Below are 14,494 nucleotides of genomic sequence, written 5' to 3'. Positions count from 1 at the left end.
GGTTGGTCGGACTATGTAATCAAAAAAGATTGGAGACCCCTTTTCACTGATTACTCATGATCTGGCAAACTTTTATTGGTAGCAACAATTTATTCTGAAAATCTAAATCACTGTTTAGAGATTATAATAAATCGGCACATAGTTTCTAACTTGTTTTGTTTTTTAATGTTGAGCCTTGATAAATGAAGGTTAGCTTTAGTCTAAATTTTAAGACTGTGGTTCTCAAAAGTCTACAACAGCGTAAGCATCACCTAGGAATTTATTAGAAATGTAAATTCTCAGGCCACATCCCAGACCTACTGAACCAGAGATGTCGGTTAATAAGCTTGCCAGGCGATTCCAGTGCTCACTTAAGTTTGAGAACCACTGGTATAAGTGATGGAGACTCATGGGTCATCCCTTCTTATTTCTCCCTATTTCATGATGTATCTGAGACAGTTTATTCAAATATTTATAGTCTGTCTCAGTCTTAGCTCAGACTTTTTCATCTCTCCCTGAGATTTTTTTCTCTCCTCCTTCCCTCTTCTTCTTTCCCTTCCTTTGTGAAAAATTGTGTTAAAATTACTAGTGTTATTTTCACAAAAGGGATAGCGTTTTGGTTCTTAAAATTTGGATGCCACAGCCAATGTGATAAATAGCATATGTTTAGAGGGGATATATATATATATTTAGCATTTTCAAATTAATTTTTATTAACTACTTCTAACTGGGCTTGAGAATTTCCTATTTTTTCCCCTCTCAAGCATCTTGATTTCAAATTTTATAATCTCAGAATAGCTTTCACCAACTAAAATTTCAAAACACACTTCAAAGTATGAATCACCTAGATTCAATGATTGTTGAGTTTTGTTACATTTGTTTAATCTTTCTCTGTACACACATGTGTGTATGTGTGTACATGCCTTTTTTTTTCTGAAGCATTTGAAAATAAATTGTATACATTAGTAGTCTTCACCCCTAAATTCTTTATTGTTTACAATAAAGATCAAAGCAGCTTTTTAGGGGACTCGTACAAAATTGTTCTAAAAGGCCAATTCATAAGAAATGCTAAACCAGTTATTAAAGCCTCTTAAATATTTTCTAGTTCCTTCTATAAATGTCTTAATGAGGAAAAGATCTAGAACTCCCAGTTCTGAATGTATAAATGCACCCTCCAGCCTCTCTCAACCAAAGCTTTTCATTTGAACTACAGAACACAGAGCGTGATTTGAGTGACTATTTTCTCATTTTTCCCAAGGATGGTATCTAACTAGTACCAACCCAGACTAAGATGTATTAGAATGTTCTAAGGAATTGTTAAGAACATTAAGGAACTCCAGGAACCCAGGTTAATGGGACTGTGCAAGTGGCAAGTTCTTAAAAGGATTTTGCTTTGACTAGCTTGTGATGTTTATATAAATGATTTTCTTTTCTTTTTTTTTTTAAGATTACAGGCCCACCAGGTTGTGGAAAAACTCAGTTTTGTATAATGATGAGCATTTTGGCCACGTTACCCACCAACATGGGAGGATTAGAAGGAGCTGTTGTGTACATCGACACAGAGTCAGCATTTAGTGCTGAAAGGTGGGAGATTTTATTCTTTTCCGTTGTAATGTTTAATTTTGTAACTTATTTATAGCATGTAACATTTTCAAACATTTTAAGATTTAACTTTTCTTTGAGAGAATGCAGAATGCTAGATACTGTTTTAAATGAATTTCCATTTGAGATTAACAGAGGAAGCAGCTTCTTTTTGTCTTTTCTATCCCTTCATCATTGGTTTAAGTAAGGTTGCTGGATAAGCTGTGTTTTGCAGAAAGTCAGGCAGAAATAAGTTTTTTTTTTTTAAGGGGATACATGTTCTTTTTTTTTTTTTTTTAGAGGAAGAAGCAGGCTCCCAGCACAGGAGCCTGATGTGGGGCTCGATCCCATAACGCCGGGATCACGCCCTGAGCCGAAGGCAGACGCTTAACCGCTGTGCCACCCAGGCGCCCCAGGGAGAAATAAGTTTAAGAAACAGGCAGGGATGTAAGTGGAAATGGAGAAGAGGGGAAATTAATAGAAAAGACCAAAGGTAAGGTGCTTTGTAACTAATTTTTAGTTAGAAGTAAAATATTAGTGAATGGAAAAGTTGCAAATTTCAAAATACATTTTGATTGAGAAGTATTTCATTTTAATCTTTGCAATAGTATGGTATTCGATATAAGAAACACACTGATAGTAAGTGTATCTATGCTTGGAAAGGAAAGATTTCCTTAGTCTGGAAGAAACTTTTAGCATTCTATGAGAGGCATTTGGTTATTTGGGTAATTCTATACACCTGAAAGTAAGTCTGGTCCCCCTCCTCCCCTGCTCTGATTAACCTTCATGAGCAGGAGTACTTGTAGGTCTGGAGACTGATTCAATTCTGTTCTTTTAGTCAAGGTGTAGTATAGGTATAGTCCTTTGAGTCTGTCTTTAACTGTGTCATTATGAATCATGTCCCTTTCTTATTTCTCTCTAAGGATACTAGTTAGATCAAAGTCTATTCCCTGACCAGATAAGTTCCAAATGGATTGTTTTGCCTAGAGTTTGTTTGCTTTGTTCTGTATTGCTTGGTTATCTGTTCTAAGTATGTGCCACAGGTTTGTCAGCTTTGTGAGTTTGTGTTATATCTTTGTATCTTCAAAGCCAAGTCTAGTGACTGACGCGTATTAACTGCTCAGAAAATGTTTGATAAACGAATGGACAGGCATTACTCTCAAATTGTGAAATCTAGATACCATTTCCTACCAAAAGGAATGAGGGTTTTGGGGAAATGGCTGCTTCTGGCACTGGTGCAGGAAATTTTTAAGTTGAGTCTGAAACATCATATTAGATGACAAGGAAGCTATCAAAGACTACTTAGGAGTCAGGAGTCAACCTGTACAGGCTCTCACTGGCCAAAGATGATACAAATTGACCACCAATAAGATAATAATGATAGTAGATTAAAACCCATGAAATATGTTTAAATTCATGAGTCTATACTATAAAGAAATGGAAAGCAGCTAATTGATCAGTATTGGAAAATTTGGAGATGCAACTCATTATTTTGAAAATGAGTTAAAAAAAAAGGAAATCAAACATCTATTCTTTTTCTATATGAACTATATTACTGAGTAACAAATAGGTCTTTTTACAAGGGTATTCCAGCAATAAATGAAGAAGGAATGAGAGAATATCACCAAATTACAAACCCCAACAATCTAATGGATCTAGGCATTGAATATTGGCATGTAATAAGAAGTCCATATTTTGTCTTTGTCCTCATTCTTGGCCACAGGGCTTCTAAAACCTTTGGAATTTCCTGAGTTAATAGAGGTTCCAGGAGCATCATTTGTTATTCATAATCAGCCCCTTTCAACCATACCTGAGTTTATGCTAATGAGATGACTCTTGGCCCCCTGGATAGCTTCAGATGGGAGCTGGTTGCCAATCATGTGATTATAGAGTGGGAACTTTCAGCTCCACCCAACACCCCCTACCCGCCCTGCCAAAAATCTTTAAATGGTAGGGTTTGGAGAGCTTCTGGGTTGGTGAACACATCGAAGTGCTGGGAGGGTGGTATGCCATGGAGCCCTCCCTGATCTTTTCCTGAGTTGTATCTTTTGTTCTCTGTAATAACTTGGTAATAGTAAGTAAAATGCCATCTTGAGTTCTGTGCACCATTCTAGCAAAATTATTGAACTCTCGAGGAAGGGGGTGGGGGAACTCCTGATTTGTAGTTGCCCAGTTGGTCAGAAGTAGTAGGACTAGTAGTAGTCCCAGAGGTCCAGGACTTGGGATTAGTGTTTCAAGATGTGGGGGGACAGTCTGAGCCCTTAAACTGTGGAGTCTGAGCTAACTCCAGGTAGTTAAGTGTCTGATATCCAGTTGGTGTCCACAGGGAATTAAAGAATTGCTTGGTATGGAAAACCCAAATACTTGGTGTCAGAAATGTCATTAAGTAAAAATAGTTCATAAACATAAAAGGCTACTAGCATCACAAAAAGAAAACAAGTCATTGTGGTACCTCCTGATGGAAGAATAGTCAAGCCTGAGTGGGATCAAGCTTTCAGATCCAACTACCAGTTTACAACATATACAGAGAAGAGAGGAACATGTTAAACTACACTAGAAAGATGCAGTCAGCAAAATCCAAACTGTGGGAAATGACAGAACAAATGATTGTTGGAGTTGGGGTTGGAGGAGGAACCTTTGGATTAAAAGAGATTTGAAAGGTATATTGTTCTCATCACATTGTATACCTTAAACTTATACAATGTTATATGCCAGTTATATCTCAATAAAGCTGGGGAAAAAGATGTATTGGTCATTTCCAGTGTGATGAACTTATTTGGATCTTAAACAAATAAATGGTAAAAAAGAACAAAAGCATAAATACATGAGACCACTGGAAATCTGAACACTGAAATATATTTGATGCTAACACTGGTCAAGACATTAGTTCACTTAGGTTGTCCAAATGAAAGGTACTCTTCAAAATGTCAGTGACTAGCCTTCAACTGACAAGCCAAAGACAAGTTGGAAATGAGGTAAAATTTTAGTCCCTTTATTGGAATTATGTTTGTTTCTTTTCTTTTCTTTTCTTTTTTTTTAGATTTTATTTTTAAGTAATCTCTATACCCAACATGGGGCTCAAACTCCCGACCTCAAGATCAAGAGTTGCTTGCTCTACTGACTGAGGCAGCCAGGTGCCTCTGGAATTATGTTTCATAATTCACAAGGAGCCTTAATGAAGGTCATTGGAGGATAGGGGTTGAAATTTATACTGTTTTTACTTTTCTAGTCTGTTCTCCACAGGCTTGAAGAGTATGGTCATCTGGCTGCCACATGGATTGCATTCTGAGGTGTGGTGATAGGATCAGGTGGAATAAAAAGTACCAGTCTTCCTTCTGGAGCACCTCCTCCTCCTTCTGGAGAGATGGTCATGGCCGGTCAGAGAGTGCAGCTGGCTCTGTACTGCCTGGTCCCATTTCATTTGTGCTATTACAGGACTGCTTGACCCCTATTTGGATTTATTGGGGAAGGTTAGTTAATCAGTTAGGAAAGCTTTCTTCTGCAAGTAACTGAATACCCACAGAACAGTAAGTAGGTGGTTGCGGGCACTGATTCTGCCCCTCTGTGATGACAGGGAGACGTTGGGCTGCTGCATTTTTAGGCATCTTATCCAGTCAGCGGGAAGGGAAAAGGCCAGCTATATGTTTTATCAGGAAAATATGTGTTCCCCAGAATAGCTGTCTCTTTCCCTCTGTTGATTTTCTTTTTCCTCTGGAATTGTCCTGCAGATTTCTCACTGGACCACCCCTATATGCAAGGGAGGGTGGGGAAAGGAGGGGGAAAAGATTGTTATAATAAGCATGATGAGTTTCCTGGGGCTGGTTAACATTGCTGCCTGAGTAAAATTGGGGTTCTCAAAGTAAAGAAGATGTGGGAGTGGATATTGGTAGGTAATTAATAGCATCTGTCACCACTGGGATCATTTCTGGACTTAGAGAAGAGGTAAAAGCATGAAAATGAAACTCAAAGCGGAATATGTTATCTGATCAGTACAAATGAGAACGTGAATTGAAGGATTATTCTGAGGAAGGTTAAAGGATTTGTATAAAGGGGCGCCTCAGTAGCTCAGTTGGTTAAATGTCCAACCCTTGATTTTGGCTCAGGTCATGATCTCAGGGTCGTGAGATTGAGCCCCACATTGAGCTCCACGCAGAGCATGGAGCCTGCTTAAGATTCTCTCTCTCCCTCTAACCCTCCCCGCCCCCATCCGTCTCCCTCTCGCTCTCTTAAAAAAAAAAACAAACCTCAATTTGCATATAGAGAATTTAGGGTAAGTGACAGAAAGTGGAAAATGATTGTAATTTTTAATTTTATTTATTTTATTTTATTTTATTTTTTTTTATAATGATTTTTTATTATATTATGTTAGTCACCATACAGTACATCCCCGGTTTTCGATGTAAGGCTCGCTGATTCATTAGTTGTGTATAACACCCAGTGCACCATGCAATATGTGCCCTCCTTACTACCCATCACCGGTCTATCCCATTCCCCCACCCCCCTCCCCTGTAATTTTTAATTTTAATAATAAATTGCAAGATACCTTTTTATCAAGAAGGAGGGAAAAAACAAAGGAGGAGTAAATAAAACTTGCTTAAGTTTAAAATGCATTAAAAAAAAAAAAAAGAAAACCTTGCAGGTGATGTACTTAAAAACAGTTTGGAAAGATTAGTTATATATATACTTTTAAAGATTATTTATTTTAGAGAGAGAGAGAGAGAGTGTGTGCATGAACAATGGGGAGGGGCAGAAGGAAAGGGAGAGAGAGTCCCAAGCAGACTCTGTACAGAGTCTGTCATGGCGGAGCTCGTTTTCACGACCCTGAGATCATGACCTGAGCCAAAAGAAACCAAGAGTTGGTCACTCAACCAACTGTGCCACCCAGGTGCCCCAATTAGTTGTATTTTTTTTAAGGTAGTACACTAGTTCATTTTTACAAATCTTTGAGAAGGTAATCTAAAATAGTATGTTAAGCATGCTTATTCACCTTAGACTGATTATATCTCCAAACTGATTAATAATTACATAATAGTAGAGTCTGGTACTAAACCCTCAGGTATTCAGGGACTGCCTTGGGGAGAGGGGAATGCTAAGCAAGAAGAGTTCTAGGTCCTCCTTTCTGATTGATTCAGAAGAGTCTCTTTTTATTTGTTTAACCTATGGGACTTATGCTTAAGATCTGATATGGTCTTAGACACTCTATGCTTATATATACCTTAAGAATATGGATAAATAGATTAATCTAGTGACCTGTGCAGAAATTTTGGCAACCATGAGAATTCTAGTATTTGTGAATTGAGTGAATACTGTATTATCCCTGTTGGAGGTAATTAAGAAAAGATGGAACCAGAGATTAAGAATAAAAAAGGACGGATGGTAAATAGTAATAGAGGTTTTCAAAGTACCATTTTGGGGGGAATAAAATGGATAAAGGAAGATAAAATTGGGTCTTAGAACTGCAGGTGCGTATGTGTGTGAGGCAAACTGAGGGATTGAAACACGAGATGGGGCCCGGGACTCTGGAAGGTGGGGGCCTGGGGAAGTGGAATATAGGATTGGGGAGTTAGGAGGTAGAAGTGGACAATCCTGAGTTGTCATGAAATCAGAAAAGCTCTGAAAACTGGGAAGAAATACGTAGTTCAACAGGGGAGGAAGACATTAAATAGTCACAAACATGTAAAATTGTAATCATTATAGCTCTGTGTACAAAGGAAAAGTGTATGTTGTATTTTTCTGTGTGGAAGCGGTGGCCAAGCTTAGATCTGAGGAGCTGCCTGTCGCCTTGCAAGGTGCCAGGTACCCCCCCAGCCAGTGCGCTCCAATTCCTACCTGACTAACTAGAGCGTTGCTCTCTGAGATCAGTGTATCAGGAGGAGGCATGACTTTGTTAATGTTAGTGGCTAGCCATGACTTCGGCTTGTTAGGAAGTTAATTACCAGTGTGGTCTTAGGACCATTTACCTATTTGCTTCTTGGCATGAATCCAAGTTGTTTGACTTGGGGGGCAAACAATAGCGGAGACATTTTTTAAGACGGTTTCATGAGTCTGGGGAGGTTTCACCTTAGTCTAATTTTAGCTGCCTTATGAGTCTAGCTGCCTATGTGAATCTAGGTGAATTAGTGGGGAGATCTTGAAGAGGTTCTAAGATAGAAAATGAAATTAGTCATAAGTACTTACTACAAAAACAAAACTTTGGAATTTTCTGGAATCTGTAAAGGAGTAATAGATTCATATTGTGTATTTATATCACACTGCTGAACAAATACATACTGAATTAATGAACAGGAAAATATTACATATGTACAAGAAGCTTTGAGAAACCATAAACTTCTATTTCAGCACATTTATGATGCCATATTTCAACTAGAATTTTGGAAAACTTTTTTTTTTTTTTACGTTAAGCATGTGTTTTGTTTCAAGTTGTCATGTGGTCAGTAATGTACTAATGTACTTTCCTTTTATACAAGAGCTGTGAAGTAACAGGGGGAACTAATAACAAAAACCTGGAACGAATCCAGTCTTCTCCACTTCAATGAGTGGTAATTCCATTCCTCCAGATGCTCATCCAATTAGTCAAGAAATCCCTTCAGCTCCTCTTTTGAACTTTACCTTGAGTTCACTTACTTCTAATCAGTTGAGCTCTTCTCGGTCAAGTCACCATCATCTCTTATCTGGACTATTGTACTAGCTGGTCTTGCTTTCACCCATGTCCCAGGTACAGCCTCTTTGCCTCTTTTCCAAATCTGATGGAGTGATTCTTTAAAAAAAAAAAAAAAAAAAAAAAAAAAAAAGAAGAAGCTGTTCTTCCCTCTCAAAAAAGAAGTCAGAGCATGTCAGTTCTGCTTCCAGGTTTCTTATTTTACTAAATAATATCTAAACAAAATACCACAGACCTAAGGATCTTATGTGATCCTGGCCCCTGGCTAGCCCTCTGACCTTATTTCCTTTTTAATTAATTAATTAATTAATTTTTTCAAAAGATTTGAGAGAGAGAAAGAGGAAGCACGAGCAAGGGGGAGAGGCAGATGTAGAGGGAGAAGCAGGCTCACCGGCTGAGCAGGGAGCCCGATGCAAGACTTGATCCTAGGACCCTGGGATCATGACCTGAGCTGAAGGCAGATGCTTAACCAATGTGAGCCACCCAGGCACCTTGACCTTATTTCCTTTTATTCTCCTTCTTGTTTCCTGTGTTCCAACTATGTTAGCCTCCTTGTTTATTATTCCTCGATCACCCCAGGCCCTTGTTATATATAGTTCTCTTTTTCTATGCACTCTTCCGCTGGATATCAAATGGTTCATTTTCTCATCTCTCTTAAACCATTGTTCAAATTCACCTTATTAAAGAGGCTTTCCCAGACCACTTTACATGAAGTAGAACTTGCTTACATCTTTCACAATCTGTTCCCTCATCCTGATTCATTTTTCTTTAGAGCACTTATTACCTGATATATAATATGTGTGTGTTTGTCTCTCTCAGTAAACTGTAAGTTCCGTGAAGGAAGTTTTTTTTGTTTTTGTTTTTGTTGTTGTTGTTGTCCATTGTCACATCCTTAGCACCTAGAATGGTGCCTGGCGTATAGTAGGTCCTCAATATATATTTAAAAAATATATTTTATCTATTTATTTGAGAGAGAGTGAGGGAGAGGGAGAAGGAGAGAGAATCTGAAGCAGACTCTATATTGAGCATAGAGCCTGACGTGGGGTTGATCCCACAACTGCGAGATCATGACCCAAGCCAAAACCAAGAATTGGATGCCTAACCAACTGAGCCACCTAGGCGCCCCTCAATAAATATGTTTTGAATGAATGAATCTTAAGTGCGTCCTTGAAAGGAATACTTTTTATGAAAAAGATGTCCACTAGATGGCATTGCTTTCAAACTTTATGTAATTAATGTCTGGGAGCAAAAGATAGGATCTTTTCTGTTGTTACTCTAGCCAGGAAAGATCTTCGTGATGAAGATTGTCACAAGAAATTGCTATAATTAATGTGAGGCATATAGATACTACATTTGTATTTGGTTTTTGATTTATATATATTTTTAGATATCTTTTCTAAAATTAAAATACTTGGAGAAACTGATTATAGAAAATTATAGCATATTGGTATGTAAATAACTGTTTGATATAGTTATTTCGTATGGTGACTGTGAATACAGTCACTTTGTGTCCATACATGACCACCTTCCTTCTGAGGGGCCTTAATGGAATGAGAGAGCAGTCATAAGTTCCAGAGCTTTTTACCACTCAAGGCACCAGTTGAAATTCAGCCTAGTATTGAAGGCAGAAAATTATTATTGTCTGTTAGTTGTTGTTGCCAATGAGTTAGGTACTCACTGATTGAGATGAGTACTCAGTACCTAATCAGCCGGGCATCCAATTATGAAAAACTTCCATGTTTCTGGCCGATGTTGCCATACCTATCTTATTAAAAATCGGTCCCAAGAGTCAGAGCTTTTAGCTGACTTCTGTAACCAGCTCCAAACTCAGCAAACAGTTGCCCTAATCAAGAAATTTACCCATTTCCCTCAAATCCTTGAAATGTGCCTGTCCTGCCTGTGCCAATGTCATCTCATTTCTTCCTGCTTTCATTGTTTACCTCATTTCCTCCTTTATTCCACCCTGTGTGTCTCTCTCATGCACTTCCCCTAAATGCTCATTTGATCCATTTTGTTCTCAGTCTTTATACATCCTTTGGTAAAGTAATTTTTTCTTTTCCTGTTCAACCTAATGATGCCTTTTTTTTCAAATTGTTCAAAATATACTTTAAAAATATTATTAACCAGTTTTATTTCTCTCTTTCTCTATTTTAGATTTTTCTTTTTCATTTCTGATTATATGTGAGGAATTTATTTTGTTTATCTCTTTAAAGTTCTCAGTCTCTTCTTGGGACTCATTAACTATCTAGAAATGAAAACACTGTTCTTTGTACTTTTACCTTTAAATGGAACATAAAGTATAGGGTGATTTTTGTGTATTTATAGTCCTTCCTCCCAGTCATCCTTGGATGGTTAAGTATCAGACTGATAAAGTATCATTTTTAAATAGGAGACAGTTATAGTGAAAGAGTTACACTTTTATATTTTTAACCAGAAATATTTGAAATTTCTAGTACTGAGCTCTATGTCTTAAGCTATTAATGATGATATTTGCATCTCTTTGGCCTTGTCACTCTCCTACACTTGGCCTGTGCATGCGTTAGATCTGGCTTTGAGTTTAGAATGTAGAAAATCCTTTTTTCTCTACTAAGGACATATTGGACAACATCCATTTGTTTAGGAAATAATTTCCTGTTTACCAAGAAGCTATTAGATAGCATTTATTTTATGTATATATTAAGTTTTAATTGAGAAAGCATATTTTTCTGTTCGGAGACAGAGATACTTACTGATACTTGATTGTTAGAATGATATTATATATTTGTTCAAATATATTTCTTTCATTCATGATGATGAAATAATTTTTCTTATTTACTAAACATATCTTATAGCTGCTAGTCAAATTATCACTTATTAAAAAAACATATCTATTCCTAGAAAGATAAACCTCAGAGACATTGTTGCTTACTTAACCTTAGATGACATCTGAAAGCCCTTGCTGGTGTCATGCTCTGACTGCTAACCTCTTTTAGTGCTTGTAAAGGAAGGCTTATTTTGCTTATATCTGCTCTATTTTTGTTCTAGTGTTACATGTGGCTTATGAGTTTCCTAAATAAAATTCATTAGAAGTTCAGCATTATGGCCTTAAATATTATTAACTATTTTCACTCGTGCTATTTTTTCTTCACTACAGACTGGTTGAGATAGCAGAATCTCGTTTTCCCAGATATTTTAACACTGAAGAAAAATTACTTTTGACAAGCAGTAAGGTTCACCTTTATCGGGAACTCAGCTGTGATGAAGTTCTGCGAAGGTATGCTGCTTTAGATTTTGGTATTTTAGTAATACTTCGAAGATTTATTTTTTGTTTTTTATGTTTTCAGCTGAGTGAAAAAAAAGTCTCTGCATATGTATTAGGGTTATGGGAAATAATTATTTCAGTGTTCTTTTTTTGCCACAGCCTATTGGATGAAATATTTCTTTAAAAATGAAAACGTATTGAATGAGTGAAATGTTTTAGATTTAATTAATTATATAAGTGGTATATTAATTATCTATTGTTCCATTAATAGGTTACCCCCAAAATTCAGGAGCTTAAAATAGCAAACGTGTATTATCTCATGTAGTAGCAGAGGCTTAGGTATCTGGAAGTGATTTAGCTAAGTGTTTCTGGCTTGGGATTGCAGAAGAGGTTGCAGTCGAGCTATTGGCCAGGGCTGTGGTCTTCTCAAGGTTCAAATGGGGCTGGAGAATCTTGGAGAATTCCAAGGTCACTCATGTAATTGCTGGAAGGCCTCCGTTCCTTGCTGGCTGTTGGCCAGAGGCCTGTGTTCCTCACCATGTGGGCCTCTCCATAGGGCTGTTAACAACATGGCAGCTTGTCTTCCTCAGAGAGAGTGATCTGAGAGAGTGGGCAAGTGAGAGAGAGCCCAAGATGGCAGCTGTAGTCTTTTATAACTTACTCTCAGAAGTACCATACCATCATTTTGTCATATGCTGTTGGTCATATAGACCAACCCTGGTAAATGTAGGAGGGGACTGCACAAGGCTGTCAATACAAGGTGGGAGTAAAATGGGGCCATTTTGGAGATGGGCTATGATAAGCAGTTTTATCCTAAAATTAGCAGTATCGTAGGAGAACCAGAGAGTGAAACTAAATGAAAGCATTTTGGTGCATTTTCAAAAGGGTGCTATATGTATAGAAGAGCTAGAAATAAGTTATGAATATTGAATATTTGCAATCATTACTGTAACTTAGGGAAGAACAATTTGTTGTCATTGTTTTTAAGTTGGTTAATCTTTGTAATACCCTGTTTTATATTATATCTTTAATTTACTATTTTGCAAATTCTGCTTTTATAGGATTGACTCTTTGGAAGAAGAAATTATTTCAAAGGGAGTTAAACTGGTAATTATTGACTCTGTTGCTTCTGTGGTAAGAAAGGAGTTTGATACACAACTTCAGGGCAACACGAGAGAAAGAAACAAGTTCTTGGCAAGAGAAGCAGCCTCCTTGAAGTATTTGGCTGAGGAATTTTCAATCCCAGTAAGTTTTTTCTTTTTCTCTCTTTTTTTCTTTTTCTTTGTTTTCTTTTATGTTCACTGACTTATAATATCAACTAATATAATTAGAAAAAAATGTAAAACAGATGATGTGTAAAAGGTAGCATGGTCTAATTGGTATAGTAAATATCTTCTTAAGTTTGGTCATCTGTTGAGATTATCTTTTTCACAGTTGGAGTCTGGAGCAGTTTTAAATGTTGGTTGTAAAAGTTCCTATATAGTCAGTCCTTTTCTCCATCTAATTGTTGACTCTGTGTGTATGTTTTGTATTACTTTTGTCACACCAAGGTAAATATTAACTACTAAAACTACATGAAATTGCCTAGGTCTATTTCTGTAGTTTCTTTTATGGCAATATTTGTCAGATTTATAAATATTTTAGATTTAGATATTATGTTATTATGTTTGGTGCTGTCTTGTACTTTGTAGGATTTGGTTTGCTCCAAATGGCCAGAGGTTGACTATCATATTTTAGAGTATTGGGAGTGATAGTAATGGAGACCTTGAGAGATTACCACTGACCCCACTTTCCATACTGGGGATTGTGATGAGTAAATCTGAAGATGCAGGTATCTTGCAAGGGTTTGTGGTGGGTAAGCTACAAGGTGTAAGTGTGTTCGGATTGCTTTCCCATTAACAGTGCATAGGAGAGTTCTGCTTATTCTGCGGCCTCAGCAACATTTAGTATTGTCAGGCTTTTCCATTTTAGCTGGACATCATCTCAACAGAAGTTAAGAAAATTCCTTAAACTGAGATAAGATTTAGTTATGATTTTATAATTTTTAGATTCGTGTTTGGAAAATTAAAAGCTTGGGTCTCTGTAATGTGTACCAAGATTTTAAACTACCACACAGCCTTTGAGATTTATAAACCTAAGCAAGAAGTCAAAGGAGAAAATGTGGCATATAAAAAGTTCTACATTTCTTAATGGCTTTTTAATTCGTATTTCGGATTATGTGATGTAATTCCTGGTAAGTCAAGGGCTGTAAAGTTTATCCCGGATGACGCTCATCTTTTAAATTTTATTGTAGTTGGTTAAAATGATAAATCCAAATCCATGTTTTCCCTGGCCAACGGAATTTAAAAATATTTTCTAGGGTTACTTGATTGAATGGAAAATTTAAGTATGTATACTTATTTTATTAATTCATACTGGTTGCTTGACTTAATCCTATGTAAAATATGAAAATTCACTTTTTAAAAGTTGTATTTATTTGCTTTTAAACAGTAATTGTAGGCTCATGTTTTTCAGTTTTTTTCTGAAGTAATTTATTTTCCTGTGTGAGAAAAGAGCTCTGCTTTTCTTTGTTTTTATTAGTGCCTTCTGAAAGAGTAGGTTCTTACTATTTCCATATCTCTCTCTCTTTGCCTTTGTTTTTCTCTTTAGAGATAAATGCAGAATATAATATGCACTTCTGTAACACAGGATGGTCGTGGTTTTTGTGACAAGTTAGTATTGGTTTTAGAAGGATTTTGAAAAATACTTCCTTTAGGAAGTGTGGGAATTTTCTTAGCCTAATTACCTCATTTAAATGAAAAATCATGAACTTTTAAGTTTTAAGCTGTACTTTGAATAGGCAACTCCACATGGAACTAACTAGCTGAAAACAGTATGTTGCTATCTAATTTATTATCCCTTTCAAAATCACAGACCATGTGCTTCTTTATAGTTCCTCAAACATTCTGACAAACATTCCCGCCTCAAGAAGTGTTTGTTATTCCTCAGTCTGGAATATTTCCCCTCTAAATATCCATATGATTTCTTCTCTCCTG

General features: G+C 36.7%; 1 protein-coding gene across 11 annotated transcripts in view; it reads left to right on the top strand.

The window, feature by feature from the left end:
* RAD51B (RAD51 paralog B) overlaps positions 1-14,494 on the top strand; it is a 677,123-nt gene that overhangs the window by 27,532 nt on the left and 635,097 nt on the right. For all 11 annotated transcript variants that reach the window (XM_008700443.2, XM_008700473.2, XM_008700456.2 and 8 more), the window contains 3 exons: positions 1,427-1,563; positions 11,352-11,471; positions 12,521-12,704. In XM_008700443.2, coding sequence (XP_008698665.1) covers positions 1,427-1,563; positions 11,352-11,471; positions 12,521-12,704 — 441 coding nt within the window. The remainder of the gene's footprint in view (positions 1-1,426; positions 1,564-11,351; positions 11,472-12,520; positions 12,705-14,494) is intronic.

This window comes from Ursus maritimus, unplaced genomic scaffold (assembly GCF_017311325.1).
Source record: "Ursus maritimus isolate PB19 unplaced genomic scaffold, ASM1731132v1 scaffold_25, whole genome shotgun sequence".
NCBI lineage: Eukaryota > Metazoa > Chordata > Mammalia > Carnivora > Ursidae > Ursus > Ursus maritimus.
This window is presented reverse-complemented; position numbering and strand designations above follow the sequence as displayed.